The sequence below is a fragment of the Rana temporaria genome, chromosome 8 (genome assembly GCF_905171775.1).
Source record: "Rana temporaria chromosome 8, aRanTem1.1, whole genome shotgun sequence".
Classification (NCBI taxonomy): Eukaryota; Metazoa; Chordata; class Amphibia; order Anura; family Ranidae; genus Rana; species Rana temporaria.
In genome coordinates, this window is record NC_053496.1 from 14,958,242 (window position 1) to 14,982,790 (window position 24,549).

The 24,549-nt window shown below is 41.7% G+C and overlaps 1 protein-coding gene across 1 annotated transcript in view; it reads left to right on the top strand.

Annotated features, from left to right (window-relative positions):
- LOC120946693 (alpha-2-macroglobulin-like) overlaps positions 1 to 21,516 on the top strand; it is a 154,345-nt gene extending 132,829 nt beyond the window's left edge. The window contains exons 28-37 of the mRNA XM_040361321.1: positions 3,773 to 3,847; positions 5,393 to 5,555; positions 10,277 to 10,482; positions 12,168 to 12,383; positions 12,466 to 12,593; positions 14,519 to 14,609; positions 16,650 to 16,715; positions 18,083 to 18,185; positions 19,474 to 19,515; positions 21,260 to 21,516. Of these exons, the coding sequence (XP_040217255.1) occupies positions 3,773 to 3,847; positions 5,393 to 5,555; positions 10,277 to 10,482; positions 12,168 to 12,383; positions 12,466 to 12,593; positions 14,519 to 14,609; positions 16,650 to 16,715; positions 18,083 to 18,185; positions 19,474 to 19,515; positions 21,260 to 21,282 (1,113 nt within the window). The 3' untranslated portion in view covers positions 21,283 to 21,516. The remainder of the gene's footprint in view (positions 1 to 3,772; positions 3,848 to 5,392; positions 5,556 to 10,276; positions 10,483 to 12,167; positions 12,384 to 12,465; positions 12,594 to 14,518; positions 14,610 to 16,649; positions 16,716 to 18,082; positions 18,186 to 19,473; positions 19,516 to 21,259) is intronic.
- The last annotated feature ends 3,033 nt before the right edge of the window (positions 21,517 to 24,549 follow it).

Consider the following 24,549-nt stretch of genomic DNA (forward strand, 5'->3'; position numbering starts at 1 on the left):
TCAGCTAAGAGGACGTCGGAGATACAAGCACTTATGGCTACGGAACCCCTATTTAGTGTTCTCCCCTGACAGAGTGGTTCTGAAGCCCTCAGACCATTTTATCCAAGGGTAACTTCCTCCCTTCATTATAACCAGGACATCGTTCTTCCGTCTTTTACTAATGAGAGGGGCAAATCCCATGCCTAGGATGTCAAACCTACCATCTCCAGTTACTTCACAGCTACATCTCAGGAAGACTGATTCTGTCTTAATTATCCCACACGGGAGCAGACAAGGTCAGCCAGCTACCTCCCGTACCATTACCTCTTGGTTGTTAGGGCTATCGCGGAGACCTTTTCCATCCAGCAACTTACGACTCCTAAAGAGCATTAGGGCTCATTCGACAGGGGCAGTGGCCACTTCTTGGGCAGCATATTGCGGGATTTCACCGGAAACCATAGGCAGAGCAGCAACTTGGTCTTCCCAACACATCTTCATTTCTCACTACAGAGTGGATTCTGCTCTCCTGGCTACCGTCGACTTTGGCAGATCTGTTCTTAGAGCCAATTCCTCAGCGCTATAGAGAATAAATATTACTGTTTTCTTGCACCCTCCCGACTGGCGAGTTATTTCCCAGTGTGTGCTGCCATGAATGCGTCAGGAAAACGGAAAATTGTGTACTCACCTTTCCGTAATTTTCCTTTCCTGACGCATCTTCATGGCAGCACACAGATGCCCGCCCTGCTGTTTTATGATGATATATACAGAGAATGGTGCGGGGCGTCTCCTCTTCAAATTTATAGCTAACCAATCCTGTCAGGTTGTGGGGGCGGAGTCACAACCCAGTGTGTGCTGCCATGAAGATGCGTCAGGAAAGGAAAATTACGGAAAGGTGAGTATACAATTTTCCGTTTTGTATAAGTTTAACAGTTTACTTATATGTCTGGGAAAAATGTAAAAAAAATGCATTCTAAAAAAAAAAAAATGCATGCTGCAATACATTTACATTTCAAAACCAGTGAAAATGAAATATACTGTATATACCAAAGTGCATATATGGCAAAATTCACAGTAGCGTAACAATAACACCTAATTAATTCAGTGTTCAATACAAAAAATGTGATGATCGAATATATATATATAATATTCCATGTGCAAAGAAAATATAAAAAATATAAACATAAAAACACGTGTTTCTGTTTTAAAATGTTGCATACAAATATCCTCCTTCATATACCGTATTTATCGGCGTATAACACACACTCCAAGTTTAGGAGGGATGCTTAAGGCAAAAACTTAAATTTTAAAGCGGAGGTTCACCCAAAAAACAAGTATATAACATTACATTCAGTATACCTCAAACATGTACAGTATGTCGTTTTTTTTTAGGGGGGGGGGGGGGTACATACGGTATTATCAGTATTTTCCTCCCGGCTTCCGGGTACTCACTCCCACGGGACTGGGGTTCCTGTGCAGTGCCGCAATGTCATCTGGGACTTTGCCCATATGATTGACGTGCCTGAGAAAAACTCCCACCAACGGATAAGGCGCCTCATGACTTTCCGAAAATAGCCGAACTGCTATACGGTGCCTGCGCAGTCAGCTCTACGCGGCTCCTAGTCGGTGCGCAGGCGCCGTATAGAGCCAACTCGCAGTTCGGCTATTTTCGGAAAGTCGTGACGCGCCTTATCCACTGGTGGGAGTTTTTCTCAGGTACGTCAATCATATGGGCGAAGTCCCAGATGACATTGCGGCACTGCAAGCCGGGAGGAAAATACCGATAATACTGTATGTACACCCCCCCCCCCAAAAAAAAAAACGGCATACTGTACACGTTTGAGGTATACTGAATGTAATGTTATATAACTTGTTTTTTGAGTGAACCTCCGCTTTAAATGCCCATCAATGCAGCCTTATCAGTGTCCATCTGCAGCCTTGCCCATCCATCTGCTGCCTTGCCCAAACAAGGCTGTGTAAAATGTTTGCAAATCACAAGATTGCAGGACATACATACAGTGTCTTTGGCAGGTAGATCAAATCCCTGAGGGAACGAGCGCCGCTGAGATACACACAGCCAGATATCCTGTGTACTCTGCTCCTCTTGGCTCGTCTTGCAGTCCCGTCCCTTGACCCGGCTCCTATGATGGAAATAACAGGGGTTCAATGGCGGGAGGCGGGACTGGGCGTGACTGCGAGTGGAGCCGAGTACACAGTACACTCAGCTCTGTCTATTTCGGCGGTGTTCGTTCCCTCCGAGGCAGCCGTTCGTAAAACACGCACCTGCGATTTCCCCCTGATTTTAAGGGGGAAAAGGTGCGTGGTATACACTGACAGATACGGCATATTGCCAAAATATAGTCTGCTACATTTCTTTGGTAGCAATAACCCAAATCCGTGTATATCATTTAGCGTGTGTGAAATTTTGAGTCTACAAACTATGATATATGTATTTATAAATGCCCTAAAATGCCAGGACGGTACAAATACACCCCCCCCCCCCCAATTGATGCCTTTTTTTATGTAGACAGTTCAAGGTATTTAGTAAGAGTCATCGCAAGTTTTATTGAAATGTAATTATTTTTTTGTCACAATTTTTGGGAAATTTTTTAAATAATATTTGTATTTAGATACCATTATTTCTGGTATCTATACCTGTCACAGCGGCCAGATACCAAGCACCACAATCTGTGCGCCAGTGTGCATGAGCATCGCAATGCACTGGTACATCTTGGTGCCTGCTCAAGCCTCTGGCCAGCAGTAAAATTACTGTTGGCTGGATCAGCAAGTGGTTAAGGAAAAAGCTCTGAAAAGTATGAAAATTATGACAATCTTTAACATATCTTCACTCTTTATCTTGCTAAGGAAGCTTATTTGAAACAAAAACATATGTAACCAATATGGGTCCTAGCGTCTTGGTAGAAGAGATACAAAACCTTTGTTCGTATTCAATTCTTACAAAAATTCATGTCTACTAGATGTCCTCAAACATGATTAATCCAATCAACTAAACAATTGATTTACAAGGATAAAAACTTAGGCCCGGATTCTCGTATGAGTTACGCCGGCGTATCTCCAGATACGCCGTCGTAACTCTGAGTCCGAGCCGTCGTATCTATGCACCTGATTCTTAGAATCAGTTACGCATAGATTTGTATTAGATCCAACCGGCGTAAGTCTCTTACGCCGTCGTATCTTAACTGCATATTTACGATGGCCGCTAGGGGCGTGTACACTGATTTACGCCTAGAAATATGTAAATCAGCTAGATACGCGAATTCACGAACGTACGCCCGGCCGACGCAGTACAGATACGCCATTTACGTTAGGCTTAAAGTTACCCCTGCTATATGAGGCGCAGATGCGGCGTACCAATGTTAAGTATGGACGTCGTTCCCGCGTCAAATTTTGAAAATTTTACGTTGTTTGCGGAAGTCGTTCGGGAATAGGGCTGGGCGTCATTTACGTTCACGTCGAAAGCATTGGCTTCTAAATCGTCATTTACGTGGGGTCACATTTGAATTAGGCGGGCTTACGCCGGCCTATTTACGCTACCCCGCCGCAACTTTGGTTTGACAATATGGCACTTGCTTGTCAAAGTTGCGTAGGCGTAACGTAAATAGGATACGTTACGCCCGCACAAAGATACACACTTCTACGTGAATCCGGGCCTTAGTGCGGTGATTGAAATAAAGACTTTTAGGGAGTGGGTTCATGTTTTCTTCTTTTCTTTTACTTAAACCTCTTCAGCAAAGTTTCAGTCTAATAAGACATAAAAAATTGGACTTCATTACAGGGAGGAGCGAAAGATGATGTCTCCCTTTCTGCGTATGTGACCATGGCTCTAATAGAGGCCGGTGTATCTCTGAAAGTAAGTGATCATCAACATTTAAAAATATTGTTACATTCCTGTATATGTTGTTCCTAACCAAGAGAAAAAGTGATCTTGCAAAGTTACTTCCGAGCACAACACCTTTTTTTTCAAACAATCGCTTAATAGTAGGTAGATATGTGCATTCCCGTTCGTACGAATGTTATTTTGTACGAAAATGTTCATTTTCGTACCCGCGGAATAAGCACCAAAATACGAAAACAACGGGATTAAGAATTATCCGACGAAAATACGACAAAACGAAAACGGCAAAAGAACGAAAATGACATCTATAACAAAAGATTTGCATTCTGTATTTTGAATTCCTTTTTTCTGTTCGTATTTTAGATTCAAAATACAGAATGCAAATCTTTTGTTATAGATGTCATATAACAATACGACTGCAAATACCAAAAGAAAAAGGATTCAAAATACAGAATGCAAATCTTTTGTTATAGATGTCATTTTCGTTTTTTTGAATGGGCAGTGAGTGTAGTTAGTGAAGCAGCTTCTCTTTTGTGCTGAGTAGTACAGTAAAGCCAAATAAACTTTTCTGTGGATTTTCATCTGAAGGGAGATCAGTTGGCCAGACTTTTGAACCCAAAAATGGTTTTCTGATGGAGTTTAAAAACAAACGAATTTTCTGAGAACGAACGGAAAACGATCGTTTTTATGTTTGTTGTTAAAGTCTGACCAAGTGTATGGGGCTTAACAATAGTTAATATGGATGAGCCGCGTGTTGAAAGTGCAGCGAATCCCGCGATATATTTACGAAAGTACAAAATGACGAAAATCCTTTTTCTGTTCGTATTTTCAGTCGCATGTTCATATGACATCCACAACAAATTGTTATAGATGTCATATGAACATACGACTGAAAATACGAACAGAAAAAGGAATTCAAAATACAGAATGCAAATCATTGACGAAAATTCACGAAAATGATTGTCTAACAAGTAACGAACATGAATTAAACAGAATAATGAACCATCCCGCATGTACGAAAATAAAACGGTAACGAAAATACGAAACGATCGGAATACGAAAAAATCTCGCCGTACGAAAAACGAACGGGAACGAACAGGAAAACGGGCGTCTTACAAAAAACGAACGGAAACGAACCCACGGAACGATACGAAACGGAACATGTCTAATAGTAGGTATTGCTATAATGTGTGTACAGTTTGCCACTGGTGTTTCATATTAATTCCAGTACTTGTTAGACTGTAACACATCACCCCTGAACATGGGTGAACAACTGGGCTTGAAGCAGCTCCCTTCCATGTTGTGCTATGTAATAAATCTATGCCTAAGCCGAAAATCAGATATGACCTTTAGTGGGGTAGTAGTAGAAAGGACTATACATATTGACAAAAAAGGTGAATGTTAATATTTTTACCGAATGAAAATTGGGCATGATCTCCACTTTTTGGTTAAATTTGATTTTAACATCAGATTCATTATGCATCTTTATCCTCTTGATTACTCTTCCAAATTTTAAATCAAGAAATACTGAGATTTCATATTAGTTTAATTTATTTCTAGGATCCTCTGGTCAAAGACGCAGTGTCCTGTCTGCGGGAGGCTTCTGCGAATGTGACCAATGTATACACTTTGGCTCTGCTGGCCTACACCTTTACACTGTGCCGAGAGACAGAACTCAGGGCGGCTGTATTGGACAAACTGGAGGAAAAAGCTATAAGAGAAGGTGAGGAATAGATTTACTAAAATGATTCTAGGCAGAATCATTGTATACAATAACTGATTTTTTTTTAAGTTTGTTTTTAAAAATCAAGTTTATTCAAATACAATCCTTCTTCTGTTGGGGCTGAAACTAAGTGCACTGATTATTAAAAGGGAGAAATAATCAGATACAAAGATAATTACCCTGTAAGTGGAAAACCTATTAAAAGGTTGCCTTGTGTACACCCTGGGACACAGACATCTGTCACACACGCTGCTCCGTGGCCTTCTGCTTTGACTGCAGTGCTTGTCTATTGGCGGCGTTACCGGCTTAAACATTTCCATAATTGGATTCACATGTTGTATATGGTGGCCACTATCTGCTGTCCCAGTAAGCCTGAGACCATCTTAATTAGTCTTTTTGAGCTGTGCAGTTTGCCTGGGATTTTCTAACCCTGCAATCCACGGACCATTCGTTTGACCTTTATCGGTCACCTAAGATCCCTGGTGCTGTGTGTGAAAATTCCTGCCAAAACTCCACTTTCGACGTATGCTGTCGTTTACTGTGCATCATATATGCCTTATGGATACTTCCGTTGAGGACCATCTGTCATATACAAATCTGTTTTTCTGCTAAACATGCATTCCTCGTCTTCGTCCTGAAGAAGCCCCACGGCGAAACGTGCGTTGGCGACTTCTGAGGAATATACAGTGGCTAATAATAATAATCTTTTGTAATATTATTTTGTATTATTGTTTTGTATCTATATGCTATTAAATTAAACTTTTTTAACCTACTTCCTTGGCCTGAAAGTCTGACCATCAATGTCCACTCGTTAGATATTGTTTTTTCTCTTTTTTACTATTAAAAGTGGGATTTAGGCCAATTATATATTGTTTATGTTTATACTTTTTAAAAGTTATATTTTATCAAGTATAACATAAGTAGACATGTGCAATTTTTTTAGTTACGAATACGTAATTTTCGTAATTTTAGTTGATTCGTTAACATACGAATGAACGAACGGTTTAGCGCAATTAATAACGAATAACAATATTTTCAAAATAACGAATATGGAAAACAACGAAGATACGAAAGAAGAAAGAAACGAAAACATAGAAACAACGAAAATACCGAACCCAAAAAAAAAAATTATTACGAAAAACAAAATGAACGAAAATGCAAATTTACTAATATTCGAAGACCGAAAAGAAAACAACCGAAATGCCGAACAAAGAATAAAAAACGAAAATCAAAACTAACAAAAAATAAATTACGAATCTTCGGAAAACGGAAATGAAAACAACGAAAATACGAAATAATGTAAATTAGCTTTCGTTAGTACTGAAATATTTCTGGACATTGACCAATAGCCACTGAGCGCTGTCCCTTTCCTCTGAAGAGGTTTGTTCCTTCCCCCAATGAGCTTCTTTCTCATTACCTCCTGGCTCCTTGTGTCTTTTTCTGTGTTAGACTGCAGTGCATCTAATTTCTAGATTTGTATTTGTAATATCTGACATATTTTAGTTTTCTTCTACGTCAGACTTCATTCTAGACAGGGTGTGTGTGCTAACTAAGACAGTCAAGTCAATCACCGTAAAGTACGAATTACAAAATGACGACGAGTAGTGTGTTGAATAAACGTAAAATGTATTCAGAATTACGAATGCAATAAAATCTACAAAAGTACGTTTTTACAATCAAAGGAAATTGGACACGAAAATACGAATGATCATAAATCAACGAATATATATTTTTTACGAAAATACGAACGCGGCATGATGGAAAATATAATGTAAATACGAATAGCAAAACAACGAAAATTAAACCAACGTAAAAACGAAGGAACAAATAAAATCATTTTAAAAATACCAACGCGGCAGAATACAACATATAACGAAAATACGAATCTCGATTCAACGAAAAATAAACTAACAGAAAAAAAACAGAAACGGTAAAAAAAGTGTTACGAAAATACTAAAGAGTACGAATACGATAACTAACGTCTTACGAAATTACGACTCGTTACGAATCACGATAAACGAACAGAAACGAAACAGAAATAAACAAAAATTTTTGCTGTGCACATGTCTAAACATAAGTTGCTGAGCTAAACAATAAAAATAATAAAGATAGTGAAAACAGTGTCTATATATAAACATCTCATATTAGTCTCCAAACCCCCAAAAAAACAATGTAAGTGAACACAGTCTCTTTAAGTGAATATCCAATGGGAGTGAATAAATATTTTGAATAAATATTTTGTGAATTTTCACCCAGGTTCACCTCCACCTTGAATCATGTGAAATGCTTGCTTACCAAAGATCTAGACTCTAAATTATATGAGTCGAGTGATACACAGAAGATCTGTTCAGTTCCCACAGTTTAGGCTGAATAGGATAGTGTCATGGCTGGCAATGAAAATCATCCCAACTCACAAACCATAGGGGGGGAAAAAAACAGTCCACATAGTGTAAAACTGTATGATATTTCATTAAAAGAAAATGATGCTAAGAACTCCAGATAAAATCCAGCATGTAAAAAATCAATGGTTCGGCATGCCCCCGAGGATGTCAATTCTGACGAAACACGCAGGGCGGAGTCCATGTCTGTGATGTTACCACGCAAGTCGAGCCTGTCTAAATGTGGACTCGTTTCTGGAAACCATTGATTTTTTACATGGAGGATTTTATCTGGAGTTACATTATATAGTCAAAAGTATGTGGACATCCCTGCAAATTATTGGAGTTTAGGCAATTCCAGTAATGATTACTGTCAAAGCTGAACCATACAGTATAAATATATTTTCGACAACTGTCTCCCTGCCCTGAACTAGCCCTTCTTAATATAAGTATTGATAACTACCCAAAGAACTACAGACAGGTAGTAATGCACATACTTCTAGCAGCCAGGTCTCTAAATCCTAAGGCGGTGGAAGTCAACATTAGTTCATATGAACCAAACTAACGTAAAACCTCTACTTTTCAGCTCACTATCAGCTGACGCTTAAATATGTTTTCTGAAATTGTACTTAATAATCGTAACACAATTGAGTACTGTACCTTCTGTATCCACTTTACTACTGTTGATCTGCAACTGTTGACCCCGTACAAACGTTTTATACAAAAAAAATTGTACTAATTTCTTGTTAAAGTGGAGGTCCACCAAATTTTTTTTCTTAAGTCAGCAGCTACAAATACTGCAGCTGCTGACTTTTAAAATAAGGACACTTACCTGTCCAGCGTACCCGCGATGTCGGCACCCAAAGCCGATCTCTGTTTCGGCTCATGGGTGCTGCCGCCGCCATCTTCGGCAAGGGAATCAGGAAGTGAAGCCTTGCTGCTTCACTTCCTGGTTCCCTACAGCACGTGTGGGACTTATCGCTGCTGTCTTCTGGGACCGTGTGTGTGACCGTGTGTGTGACCCAGAAGACAGCGGGCGGCGCCGGACATGACATAGACCCCAGCAGAGAGGTATCTGCTCCCCCTCCCCCTGAAAGGTGCAAAATGTGACACTGGAGGGAAGGAGGATTCCGGACAGCGGAGGTTCCATTTTTGTGTGGACCTCCGCTTTAAACTGTTGAAGGCTCTTTTCTGTTCTAACACCAGTATACAAAACCAGGTGCTTTCCAGCTTGAGTATTTGACTTAAGCAATACTCTTTTGGCTGAATAGGAACAAATTCCTACAGGCGCTCTCCATAACCTGTGTTCTTCCCACTATTCTCAATGGATTTCCCTTATCGTACATTTTAGTCTACATTTCAAAATATAATGGTAGGCATTCGCAAAAGAGTGAAGGCTGTTATAGCCACAAAAAAGCTGCCCACCCCTTATTAATACTCATGGTTTTATTATGGGATGTACAATAAACTCATCGTCAAGTGTTACCAATAGGGATGAGCTTCGAGTTCGAGTCAAACTCATGTTCGACTCGAACATTGCCTGTTCGCTGAACAGCGAACAATTTGGGGTGTTCGTGGCAAATTCGAAAAGCCGCAGAACACCCTGGAAAAGTCTATGGGAGAAATCTAAAGTGCTAATTTTAAAGGCTAATATGCAAGTGTTTGGGGACCTGGGTCCTGCCCCAGGGGACATGTATCAAAGCAAAAAGTGTCATTTCTGAAGGATAACAAGTGCTCCCGAAAAAACTGCAGTTTTTAAAACTTTTTTTTGCATTGATACATGTCCCCTTGGGCAGGACCCAGGTCCCCAAACACTTTTTAGGACAATAACTTGCATATTAGCCTTTAAAATTAGCACTTTAGATTTCAAACGTTCGAGTCCCATAGACTTTAATGGGGTTCTAAAGTTCACACAAACTTTTGGTCTGTTCGCAAGTTCTGGTGCGAACCGAACGGGGGGGTGTTCGGCTCATCCCTAGCCACCAACATTTTGGCCATATAGTATTTGACAAAGGATTAGCAGAGAATTGTGGTTTGAGAGAACTGATGTCTATTTTCAGACCTTCTCTCTAAAACCTTGGACTGAGCCATACAAGGTGGTGACGGAGGGGGGAGGGGGAGAAGGAGATGGAGAATTGACTCATTAATTAGGTATAGTTGTCAAAACCAACTCTAGCTTTGATGTGTCAGAATTTTCTATAAATGCCAGTTGCATTATCTCCTTTAGTCCTGGCTGATGCCAAATAAAAGTCTACAGAGATCCTGCACAACCTATAATAAGGTGCTATGTTCAGTTTTTAGAGAAAGACAAGATGTAATTATGTGGTGTCATCATATTTACAGATGGACAGCTCCACTGGGCACGGGATACCACTCCTCCCATTCAAGATTCATACTGGCACAGAGCCCCATCTGCTGAAGTGGAAATGAACGCCTATGTCCTCCTGGCTATACTCTATGATCCTAAACCTGACCTGGGCAAATCTACAGAGATTGTGAACTGGCTGAGCAAACAGCAGAACCCCTATGGAGGCTTCTCATCTACACAGGTGACTGATAACTTTATAATGCATTACATATCTAATTTTCACTTAATGGGGTTGTAAAGGTAAAAAAAAAAAAAAAAAAAAATCCTAAATAGCTTCCTTTACCTTAGTGCAGTCCTCCTTCACTTACCTCATCCTTCCATTTGGCTTTTAAATGTCCTTATTTATTCTGAGAATTCCTCACTTCCTGTTCTTCTGTCTGTAACTCCACACAGTAATGCAAGGCTTTCTCCCTTTTGTGGAGTGTCATGCTTGCCTCCTCCCTTGAGGGGGCGAGCAGGATAGTCAGGACGCCAACTTACACACAGCTCCTTTCTCTATCTGCAACGTAGAGAGCGTCCTGACTCTCCTACTCGCCCGCTCCCCCCTCAAGGGAGGGGGCGAGAACGACACTCCACATCAGGGAGAAAGCCTTGCATTATTGTGTGGAGTTACAGGCAGAAGAACAGGAAGTGAGGATTTCTCAGAAGAAATAAGGACATTTAAAAGCAAAATGGAAGGATGAGGTAAGTGAAGGAGGACTGCACTAAGGTAAAGGAAGCAATTTAGGATTTTTTTTTTTACCTTTACAACCCCTTTAATAAAAAATGTATTCATTTTTGATGTACTTTGGTTTAAACTAAGAGGAGAACAAAGCAACTTCTCAATTAACCTCATATGTCCCTTTCCCCGTAGTGGTTGAAGCAATGATAGTCTCATACCTAAATGTTAACCCTATTTCCATGGGCTCCGTCAGATAAACAAAATGGTAGGGGATCACTGCGAAGATGAGTATCAGAGGGCCGGTAGGCTTTCAAGAGAACCCTTTACTATGCCCTAAATGGCCAAAGTGATAATTTTTTTTTAAAGACTAAATGTTTGAAAAAGATGGCCTTTAATTAGAAACACTGGCCCAGATTCAAGTAGAATTGCGCGATATTTGCGGGGGAGCAGGGCAACGATTTTGCCCTGCGCCCCCGCAAATATTTTGCGCTGCCCTCGATTCATGGAGCAGTAGCTCCGTGAATTGCGAGGGCGCGCCGGCAAATTTGCCCGGCGTAAGCGCGTGCAAGTTAAATGATCCCGCCGGGGGCGAGAATCATTTAAATTTGGCGCACTCCCGCGCCGCGCTTACAGCGCATGCTCCGTCGGGAAACTTTCCCGACGTGCATTGCGGCAAATGACGTCGCAAGGACGTCATTTGCTTCTAAGTGAACGTGAATGGCGTCCAGCGCCATTCACGTTTCACTTACGCAAACGCCGTGAAATTCAAATTTCACGGCGCGGGAAGGCCGGCTATACTTTAGCATTGGCTGCCCCTACTATTAGAAGGGGCAGCCTTGTGCTAAAAGTAGCCGTACGGAAACTCCATACCTGGCTTGCGCGGGCCTGCGCAAGCTTGTGAATCAGTGGTAGTATGCACAAGAATGCAGCCTAAAATCTGCGAGGCATAAGAGCCTTATGCCGAGCAGATTTTAGCCTGCAGTCGGTGTAACGAGGTTCCTGAATCAGGAGCACTCGTTACACCGGAGCAAGTAAGCACTTGCGCTGCGTAACCTATGGTTGCGCGGGCGCAAGTGCTTCTTGAATCTGGGCCAATATGTTAGTTGCCGGAACTGAGCACAATCCAAAATCTGCTACCTCATTAGAGGAAGGTTTTGATTATGAGATGAAGGCCTTCACAAACATTATTTTCTTATTCCATGTAGGACACAGTCGTAGCTCTCCAAGCTCTGGCCAAGTATTCAGAGCTCACGTTTAGTGATAAGGGCGATGTGACTGTGACTGTCAGTGCCAGCTCAGGATTTCTGGAGAAGTTCCATGTAGACAAGCACAACCGCCTCCTCCTTCAAAAAGCATCGCTACCGGCTGTTACCGGAGATTACACGTTGTCTGCCACAGGAAACGGCTGTGTTTTCGCACAGGTAAGAGGAAATCAACCCTCGGCCTTCCCTTTTCTTGTGTATAGTCATCCTCAAACTCGAATTTTCTCTTCTCACCTCACAGGCAGTTATGAGATACAACGTCCCTCCACCCAAAAGGGACACCAGCTTTTCATTAAAGGTGACAACACTTTCAAACAGAGAGTGTCTGGGGGATCCAGTGACAAATTTTGAGATTCACATCAGTGCTACGTGAGTTGTATTATTGTTTTCCATTATTAATCGGAGGGGACGCAGTTAGGCCTCATTCACACGGACGGACCGTGTTTGTACTTTGGAGATTTTTTCCCGATGGACTTGTGTCCACACGATCGGATAATCCAACATCACACATTTGTTGGCGGAAATTTTTAAAGCATGTTACCCCACATTTGTCAGTGGAAAATCCGACAACAATTGTCCGATGGAGCATGCAAACGGTCGGATTTTCCGTCAACAGCCTGTCATCACACAATTCCCGTCGTAAAATCTGATCGTGTGTACGAGGCAAGAACCAGCAAGAAAACTGCTGGCAGAGCTTTCTTGCCGAGTAAACTGAGCGTGTGTACGAGGCTTTGAGGTTTCTCGTCAAGAAAACTGCCCAGAATCTCGACGAGAAAAATAGAGAACCTGCTCTCTAATTTCTCGTTGTGATTCTCGGCAGTGTTTTCCTGCCGAGAAACCCGAGCATCTGTATACTTACCTGTTGCCGTGGAAACCCGCACATGCTCGAAATGACTTTGACGCATGCGCGGTAGCTTCCTAGGCATAGGTAGGGTGTAGCAAGAGGTTGGCCATGGCATTGAATGTGAGGAGTGCATGCTCGTCGTACGCGGTGACGTCACCGCGTTCCTGCCATTCAAAAGAACGGCGGTTCTTTTGAATGGAGTGTCTGTACACTCGGGCGGCAAGAGATTCTTGCCAAGAATCTCGTCAGGAAAAACAATCTTTTTTTTTCCGTGACGAGATTCTGCCCCGTGAGTACAGGGCTTAAACTCACTCAACCGAAGATGTATTTGTGTTTGCGTTACTGGTGGAAAGATTTTGTCTCACTTCTTGTACAGACGGGATCTCAGACTTTTTGGTGAGATATCCCTGAACCTAAGCACCCAGTCCCCCCATAATGGAGGGGGGGGGGGTTGGGGGGCGCTATTAAAAGGAAGCCACTGTGCACAGATCAACCTGGTATTTTTCCATAAATGGTTCCTCTCCAGGTTACCAGATCACATCACACACAGAAATGATAGCTGATAGCTAACCCATTGTGTGGCACCTGCTTGCTTAATAGGTGTTGCTGCTGTTGGAATCTAAGGGCCAGATTCACCAAAGAGATGCGACGGCGTATCTCCTGATACGCCATCGTATCTCTGTGTTAGGGCCGTCCTAACTATGCGACTGATTCATAGAATCAGGTTACGCATAGCTAGCCCTAAGATCCGACAGGTGTAATTGAATTACACTGTCGGATCTTAAGAATGCAATTCTAGGCCGGCCGCTAGGTGGCGAGGCCATTGCGGCCGGCGTAGAATATGCAAATGAATACTTACGGCGATCCCCGAACGTCCGAACGGCCCGTCAATCTAACTGTACGTCGTTTCCGTCTAATTGCGTCACGTAAAATTAGGGCTTAGCCCTAGTTGTCCTAAGCCATGTTAAGTATGGCCGTCGTTCCCACGACGAAATTTAAAAATCAACGTCGTTTGCGTAAGACGTCCGTGAATGGCGCTGGACGCCATTTACGTTAACGTCTAAGCAAATGACGTCGGTGCGACGTCATTTAGCGCAATGCACGTCGGGTAATTTACCAGACGGAGCATGCGCAGTTCGCTCGGCGCGGGAATGCGCCTAATTTAAATGGTGCCCGCCCCATTTGAATTGGGCGGGCTTGCGCCGAGCGCATTTACGATACACCGCCGCAAGTTTACAGGTAAGTGTTCTGAGAATCAGGCACTTACGCTGTAAACCTGCGGCGGTGTAACGTAAATTACATACGTTATGCTGCCCAGGAGCAACGTAATTATATGTGAATCTGGCCCTATATGCCTAAAAATTATTCTAAAGTATTAAGGGGCATGACAGGGTATTTCACTCTAGACCTGTATTTTATTTATTTATTTATTTATGTTTTACTTTCACAGTTACACTGGAACCAGGGAAAGAACTAATATGGTTGTTATAGAGGTGAAGATGCTGTCTGGATACATTCCGGTCAAGAGTACAGTGAGAAAGGTAAGGATGGCTACTGACAAAAATATTCTATTAGCATGCATTAAAGTGGTTGTAAACCCTCACATATACCCAGTGAAGTGAACAGCCTCAGGTGATACACAGAGATCAAACAAATCCTCCTACATATGTGTTACTTGTTTATCTGCGGTCTTCCCCTCTCTACACAATTTCAAAAGTGCAGACCTTGTTAAAAATCTTTCTTTATCTGTCAGCAGCATAGAGGAGAGGGTAGAGAGAGCTGATTGGAGGAAAGGCATACACCCCCCCCTCCACACAGCAGAAGAACTGTGTTGTAAATACACCATCTCCATTCTGAGCACTCCCCCCTCCCGACACAAATGTATCTCATGTGTCGGAAAAACTTTTCAGAAGTGACTCATGCCGATAACAGAGGAACAAAGCATTAGAGAGAAACAACACTCAGAGCTTTGGAGAGAGATAAGTAAACACTACAGATATATGTGTTTTGCAAAGATTCCATGACTCAGGTTTTTAACCACTTTAAGATAAAAAAGTTTAGTGTTTAAAGGGTTTGTAAACCCTCGTGTTTTTTCACCTTAATGCATCCTATGCAGACCTCGTCAAGGCTCTCTGTGTACTGCAGTCCTAACTCTAAAATTTAAAGTCTCCTCAGTGGAAGCACATGCATGCTGATGGATAGATAAAGGGCAGGTGACTGGAGGTAGCCCAGCCCTCCTTAAAGGGGCAGGAGCACACTAAACACCCAGCACATAGAAGCAAAGGTGCTAGTGCGTTGCCTGACCACAATGACATAAATACAAAAAACAAATGTCACTGCCCCTACCTATGATTGGCCATGCGTCGTATGACCTTACAATCATCTGCTTGAAGAAAAAAATTCTCCCCAAGATATCACGGAAAAGTCATTTTTTTTTTCAGGCAAGATGAGGCGCATGATGACATTGGCGTCCAGCCCATTCCTTCTCCACTGAGCCATCAATGACATCATATGCCTCATCTTGCATATGCTTTGTACCAGAATTTTTTTATTTATTTTAACAGAAAAATTGTGAGGGGAAAGCGGGTAAGTACTACTAACTTTATTAGTTTTAGTTAGTAGAATGTATTATGTTATATTATAAAATGTCACTGCCCTTACCTATGACTGGTCTATACAGTAAGGAGCACTGGAAAAGGCGTGTATGCATACAAAAACAACATAGAATATCCAAACTCAAACTTACCGACCGATCAGCAACCAACCAAATTCACCTGTCTAACAGTATGCGTTAAAAACAGAGGTTTAGTTGCAGTACACAGAGAGCCTTGACAGGGCAGGCAGCTTACACATGCATTTACAAATGCGTGCAACTAAACCTCTGTTTTTAACGCATACAGTTAGACAGGGGAATTTGGTTGGTTGCTGATTGGTCGGTAAGTTTGAGCTTGAATATTCTATGTTGTTTTTGTATGCATATGTGCCTTTTCCAGTGCTCCTTACTGTATAGACCAGTCATAGGTAAGGGCAGTGACATTTTATAATATAACATAATACATTCTACTAACTAAAACTAATAAAGTTAGTAGTACTTACCCGCTTTCCCCTCACAATTTTTCTGTTAAAATAAATAAAAAAATTCTGGTACAAAGCATATGCAAGATGAGGCATATGATGTCATTGATGGCTCAGTGGAGAAGGAATGGGCTGGACGCCAATGTCATCATGCGCCTCATCTTGCCTGAAAAAAAAAATGACTTTTCCGTGATATCTTGGGGAGAATTTTTTTCTTCAAGCAGATGATTGTAAGGTCATACGACGCATGGCCAATAAGAGATGCAAAGGTTGTGATGTGCTGCATACTGATGACAATTTTTGTTAAGGTGGAAAGGTCCACTTTAACTTGGCTAAATTCATTAAGCTGAAATGTAAGTTTAGAATTTATTTCACAGTTATGATCCAACTACCAGGACAAATACTAACCCAACACCACCACCAAATGGTAACAGGAGACTTTAACACTTTTTTTTTATTATTATTATTTGAATATCAAGATATGGTATTGTTTTTTTTTTCCACAGATGCAGGACAAACTGATACAGAGAAGTGAAATACAGACGGACATGGTCACCTTATATCTGAATGAGGTTTGAATGCCTTTTTTCATCTACCTATTGAATTGAGATGGTAGCTATATGATGCATCCTCTCTGCAGCATGATTGTGACATACTTGTAGCCAGGTGCAGTTTACTTTCTCCACTGCAGGTGGCGCTCTTCAAGAGGAAGTCAAGAGAAACATGGTTCCTCTATGGTTTCCTGGGGAAGCTATCCCATTGGATGCTGCCACTCCATGTGACTCTAGCAGCCATCTTAGGTCAGGCAGAGCCTTTTTAAGGCCCTGGCTCCCAAGTTTGGTACACATTTTGCGAGTTGGTAGAGTAGGGACAGGTACTTCGTCTGGTAGGGACAGAACTAGTGGCAGGAAAAGGTTCCTGACGAGGAGGGAAAATGTAGGGCTCACAACTTCTCTGGCATCTACCTGCTTGGGTACAAGACAGCCAGGCCACATTCTGCCCCTCTCAAATAGGCTCTTACAGTTTAGTTGAATCCTGCTTTCTACTCGCTGTTAGAACCGTGAGTGTTCCCAGTTGGGTTGCCTTCCAACTGGATTATTTGTGAACTGTCTTTGCATTATTTCAACAAAAAAGTTCTTTCGTCGCACTAGGACTGTGTGTGCTGCACTGGACCTACATACAAATGCATCTAATTTGAATCTCATTGTGCAGTCAGCAGAAACTTGCATGGCCAGTGTGTTGTCATATTCTGCTCCCTATCGCAGAATGCTGCGGAAGTCACGTGGCGGGCAACTGCGCATTCGCAATGCGCTCCAACGGCAAATGTGATGCGTTCCACAGGATTTACGACACTACCCTTCAGTGAACCCATCACAATTTGTCACGGAAGTGACGTATTACCATAGACGGAGCGGGGGGAGAGAGAGAGAGACACATTCAGAGCGAGAGAGAAATAGAGATATACAGATACTGAGATACATTCAGAGCGAGAGAGAGATTGTGTACATATATTTTATATAAGGGAAGTAATGCACATAGGGGAGGAAATCCCCTCCCTGAGCCCCGGTTCTCTCTCAGTATCTATATATCTGTATCCCTGACCGGGTCATTTTTGGTCCTCAAATGGTTAATATTGCTATAATTTTTCAATTCAACAATTAAAACTGACAACATTTCCAAAACCCTACTCAAAAGGAAAAAATGGCAAGAGATATACACTTTAAATACAGCATAAAATCACTCGTTATTGTATTCATTAACTTGTTCATTAATAAGTCTTCATCTTGAAGTACATCTGTCACACATTTGTATCATCTATCACACCTGATATTATTCTGCAACTGGTAGAAACCAAACTGTTACCAACCTTTCCTTTGTATCTGCGATTTTGTCTTGTTCTTCGATGTTATCAAGCGCTGTAAAATTATTTTTCTTATAGGTGGGACATGATCCTATAAATCTTTCCTTTTTGGTGGAACAGGACATTGAGGTCAAGGATCTGAAACCAGCCACAGTAAAAATATACGACTATTATGAGACAGGTAATGGCGTTCTCATGTTTGGTCACCATTATCATTCTCGTGACCGCTTTTTTTTTTAAATAATGACCCATTAAAGGGATTGTAAAGGTAATTTTGTTTTCCCCTAAATAGCTTCCTTTACATTAGTGCAATCTTCCTTCACTTACCTCATCCTTCCATTTTGCTTTCAAATGTCCTTATTTCTTCTGAGGCCCCGTACACACGAGAGGATTATCGGCTGGAAACGGTCCTCCGGACCGTTCCCGCGGATAAATCCTCTAGCGGATTTTGATCTGATGGTTGTACTAACCATCAGATCGAAACCCCCTTGGAATCCATCCGCGGTGACGTGTCGCGCCGTCGCCACGATGATGACGCGGCGACGTGCGCGACGCTGGAAGGTAATGACTTCCCACGCATGCGTCGAATCATTACGACGCATGCGAGGGAGGGGATCGGACGGATTGATCCGGTGAGTCTGTACAGACCACCGGATCAATCCGCTGGACAGGATTCCAGCGGATAGATTTCTTAGCATGCTAAATCCATCGGCCCGAAAAATATCCATGGATAAATATCCGCTGGGCCGTACACACCACAGGATCTATCCGCTGGAATTGATCCGCGGATAAATACCAGCGGATAGATCCTCTCGTGTGTACGGGGCCTCAGAAATCCTCACTTCCTGTTCTTCTGTCTGTAACTTCACACAGTAATGCAAGGCTTTCTTCCTGGTGTGGAGCCTCTTGAGGGGGCGAGCAGGAGGGTCATGACATTCTACTTTGCAAATAGAGAAAGGAGCTGTGTGTTAGTGGGTGTCCTGACACTCCTGCTCCCCCCTCCCCCTCAAGAGGCTTTCTCCACACCAGGAAGAAAGCCTTGCATTACTGTTCCTATCAGAAAATCCGCTCGTCTTTATGCAATTCCGATGCGCAATAAAAAATGCATGCTCAGAATCAAGCAGAAGAGCCAAAATGGCTATTGAACTTCATTGATCTCGGATCGTTGTACATCTTGTACGTCACTGCGTTCTTGACAGTTGGAATTTCCGACAAGATTTGTGTGACGTTTGTATGCAAGACAAGTTTGAGCCAACATCTGTCAGAAAAAATCCACGGTTTTCTTGTCAGAATTTTCAATCGTGTGTACGCGGCATAAGAGTTTGTTTTTGGTGGAGGATGATGAAATAATGGTATGGTATGAAATCACCCCTTCTATATCACACACTCATTACTGATTGGAGTGTCTGTCTTATGTATCTTGTTTATGTCTTTGATGGCATTTTAAATGTTCTTCTTTTACCTTCCAGATGAACAAGCAGTGACAGAATACAACCATCCCTGCAACACAGGTAATGATGTAAGATTTGTGTATTTAGATGGGTAAAACAATTTAAAGACTCATTTTTTTTTATATTGTGAAAGATAATGTTACGCCGAGTAAATTGATGCCCAACATGTCACGCTTCAAAGTTGCGCCCGCTCATGGAATGGCGACAAACATTTACCTTTAAAAATCCTTTTTTCTTGATTTAATAAATATCACAATTTAAAAAAAAAAAAAAAAAACATTTAGCCAGATTCAGAAAGACTTACGACGGCGTATCAGTAGATTGTTTCTCAAACTGAGATACGCTTCTCTGTTGCTAAGATACGACCGGCGTAAGTCTCCTACGCCGTCGTATCTTAGCTGCATATTTACGCTGGCCGCTAGGGGCGTGTACGTTGATTTACGCCTAGAATATGTAAATGAGCAAGATACGCCGATTCACGAACGTACGTACGTACGCCCGTCGCAGTAAGATACAACGTTTACGTAAGACATACGCCGGCGTAAAGATAAACCACCAAAAAGTTGGCGCAGCCCATGCAATGTATGGACGACGGAACAGCCGTCGTATTTAACGTCGTTTGCGTAAGCGTACGTGAATGGGGCTGGGCGTAGGTTACGTTCACGTCGAAAGCATTGAGCCGACGTTGTGACGTAGGGAGTATTTGCAACGTGATTCTGAGCATGCGCGCGCATGTGCCGTAAGAACGGCCTTCATTTACATGGGGTCACGATTCATTACCATACAACACGCCCCCTACCTGCCTATTTTGAATTAGGCGGGCTTACGCCGGGCCATGTGCGCTACGCCGACGTAACTTAGGAGGCAAGTGCTTTGTGAATACTGTACTTGCCTCACTATGTTACGTCGGCGTAGTGCAAATGGGATGTGCTACGCCGACCTAAAGAAGCGCCTGAATCCGGCTAATATTTTTTCCCTCAGTTTAGACCTATATGTATTCTTCTAGCTATTTTTGGTAAAAGAAAAATCGCAATAAGCGTTTATTAAATTTGCGCAAATGTTATAGCATCTACAAAATAAGGGATAGATTTATGTCATTTTTTTTACTAGTAATGGCGGCAATCTGCGATTTTTATTGTGACCGTGACTTTGCGACGGACATATCGGACACTTTTGACACGTTTTTGGGACCTTTCACATTTATACAGCAATTAGTGCTATAAAACTGCACTGATTACTGTGTAAATGTGACTGACAGGGAAGGGGTTAACACTAGGGGGTGATCAAGGGGTTAATATGTTCCCTAAGAGGGATTCTAACTGTTGGGGGAGGGGACTCACAAGGGGAGGAGACCGATCTGTGTTCCTCTGTACTGGGAACACACATCTGTCTCCTCACCTCTGACAGGACATGGATCTGTGTGTTTACACCCCATTATTACACTATTGTGGGCAATCTCGGGTGCCCGGCGGAGACATTGCTGGCGACGGGAATGCGCACCGGGTCCCAAGCGATCCAGGGGGGCACACGTGCGCCCCCTAGCCGCCCGGGAAGCCCAGAACGTCATATGATGTCCACCCGGAGGGAGGGAGGGTTCCCGTCAACGTAGTTTCACAATGACTCGGTAGGGAAGTGGTTAAGCTTGAATCTCAAAAAATATTCCGTTAGCCGCACAAAAGGTATCGCCAAAGTTTTAACTTCCGTATGACTGTCTAACACATTTTTGCCATTTCTTGTATTATAATATTTTAACACACTTATAGACAAAACTGTAATTTTTCTGTACTTTTGTTCTGTTTTGTAGGCGACTCTGGCAATTCAAGATGAAGACAAAGTTACTGATGTCACTAAATGAACAATAATTAATAAAATATATCACTGTTCCATTAAATGAGCCTTATGGCATCCATAAACCATGTGACATAAAACAACCAATCAGTGGCAAGCACTGCATTTAGTACTTGGGAACAATGATGCTGCCTTTCACTGTGATGCTTTTAAACTGAAATTATGTTGTACACCATTAACATTTTGATGAATTAAAGCATATTTTACCTGCCAGTGTTTTTTTCTGTGACTGGAGAAAGTTATGCCGCGTACACACCATCACTTTATGTGATGAAAAAAAATGACGTTTTTAAAAACGTCACTTTAATTGACCGTGTGTGGGGGAAAACGTCGTTTTATGTCTTGTAAAAAACGACCAAAAAAAATTCAAGCATGCTTCAATTTTATGTGTCGTTTTTCAAAAGTGCACTTTTACTTCACAGAAATTGACCGTGTGTAGCAAAAAACGTCGTTTTCTAAGACGTTTTTTCATCCACGCATGCCCAGAAGCTACTTATGAAGCGAGCTTCAATGGTAAAACGTGGTGGAACGTAACCTCACTTTGCAAGATCATTGTGAGAAAACGATGGTGTGTAGGCAACTTCGTCTTTGAAAATTGAAGTTTCAAAAACGTCATTTTTTTATAAAGTGATGGTGTGTATGCGGCATTACATGTTACACCCCCTCAACATATGGGGGCTTACCTTGCCAGAGAAGGTTTGAATTGCCGGCAAACGACATTCCATTGCCGGTTTCTTTAAAAATCAAATAAAGAAAGGGCGCACTCCCCTTTAAAGGTCCCCAAAATACAAAGCAGACCCTTAAAAGTCAGAAAGATTTAATTTTTAAATGTCAGTATTTAAAAAAACAAAAAATAGAGGAATTACTGCTCCTGACCAAGTAGAATTTAACCGCTTCCATACAGGGCTTTTATACACACCTCCATACCGGGCCTATTCTGGCACTTCTCTCCTACATGTACAAATCATAATTTTTTTTCTAGAAAATTACGCAGAACCCCCAAACATTATATATGTTTTTTTAGCAGACACCCTAGGGAATAAAACGACGGTCATTGAAAAGTTTTATCTTGCACGGTATTTGCGCAATAATTTTTCAAATGCCTTTTTTGGGGAAAAAAATTGTTTCATGAATTAAAAAAATAACAAAACAGTAAAGTTAGCCCAATTTTTTTGTAAAATATGAAAGATGATGTTACACCGAGTAAATAGATACCTAACATGTCACGCTTTAAAATTGTGCACACTCATGGAATGGCGGCAAACTTCAGTACTTAAAAGTCTCCATAGACAACGCTTTGAAATTTTTTACAGGTTACCAGTTTAGATTTACAGAGGAGATCTAGTGCTAGAATTGTTGCTGGCACTCTAACGCACGCGGCGATACCTCACATATGTGGTTTAAACAGCGTTTACATATGTCGGTGGGACTTGCGTGTGCGTTCGCTTCTGCGCGAGATCTACTGGGGACAGGAGCGTTAAAATAAAAAAAAATGATTTCTTTTTTTTTTTTACATATTTATTTATTTATTTATTTACACTTTTTTTTTTTTTTTTTTGATTATCACTTTTATTCCTATTACAAGGAATGTAAACATCCCTTGTAATAGGAATGTGTGTGACAGGTACTCTTTATGGAGAGATGCGGGGTCAATAAGACCCAACATCTCTCCTCCAGGCTGGAAAGCATGAAATCAGTGAAAAAAAATTCAACGATCTCATGATTACTGTTGCTTAGCAGCCGCAATTGCGGCTTTGTTTACTTCTGGGTACCCGGGTGTGACGTCATCACATCGCGCCCGGGCCTCCGACGGTCATAGAGATGACTGGTGACCATCTGGTCACCAGTCATCTCTATGGCTTCCTATCCGGTGCTCAGTGATTCTTTCTCCGGGCCCCCGATGCCACGGGAGAGCCTGGAGAAGCACCGGATGGCGGCGGGAGGGGGTGTCCCCTCCCGCCACCTATAAGAATGATCAAGCGGCGGAACCGCCGCTATGATCATTCTTATGGTGCGCAGGATCGCCGCCGGCAAACAATGATATCTGAATGATGCCTCTAGCTGCAGGCATCCTTCAGATATCCCCTCACAAAGCCCAGGACGTCATATGATGTCCACCCAGGATAGACGATCACCTCTGTGGACATCATATGACTATGTGCGGTACTGAAGTGGTTACAAAAAGAAAGAAATTATTGCTCCTGACCAAATAGAATGGAAAGAAAAAAAATGATTTAATAATATTTTAAAAAATTCCTTAAAGAATTTGTTAACCTAAAAAAAAAAGATCCTGTTACTTTAGAAATTAAATAGACTCAAATTAATTGGCATGTAAATGCCATCATCCCTGATTTAAATGGAAAGAACCTCAAAAAGAATGGGATTTTAAAGGACTTTAACCACTTTCATACCGGGTTCATTCTGGCACTCCTCTCCTACATGTAAAAATCATCCTTTTTTTGATAGAAAATTACTTTAAATTTTTATTTTGATCAGGGTTAGGCTGGGAGAATTTACATTGTGACCAAAAGGACTGTCCATCCATTAACACTTTCAGTAGACTTACTACTTACTCACTACTCACAAATTTACTTGGCAGGAGTAGTTATCCTGGTTGATTAACCACTTAAGGACCGGACCAATATGCTGCCTAAAGACCCAAGGTCTTTTTACAGTTCGGGACTGCGTCACTTTAACAGACAATTGCGCGGTCGTGCGACGTGGCTCCCAAACAAAATTGGCGTCCTTTTTTCCCCACAAATAGAGCTTTCTTTTGGTGGTATTTGATCACCTCTGCGGTTTTTTTTTTTTGCGCTATAAACAAAAATAGAGCGACAATTTAGAAAAAAATGCAATATTTTTTACTTTTTGCTATAATAAATATCCCCCAAAAACATATATAAAACATTTTTTTTTCCTCAGTTTAGGCCGATACATATTCTACCTAGTTTTGGTAAAAAAAATCGCAATAAGCGTTTATCGATTGGTTTGCGCAAAATTTATAGCGTTTACAAAATAGGGGATAGTTTTATTGCATTTTTATTAATTATTATTTTTTTACTACTAATGGCGGCGATCAGCGATTTTTTTCGTGACTGCGACATTATGGCGGACACTTCGGACAATTTTGACACATTTTTGGGACCATTGTCATTTTCACAGCAAAAAATGCATTTAAATTGCATTGTTTATTGTGAAAATGACAGTTGCAGTTTGGGAGTTAACCACAGGGGGCGCTGTAGGATT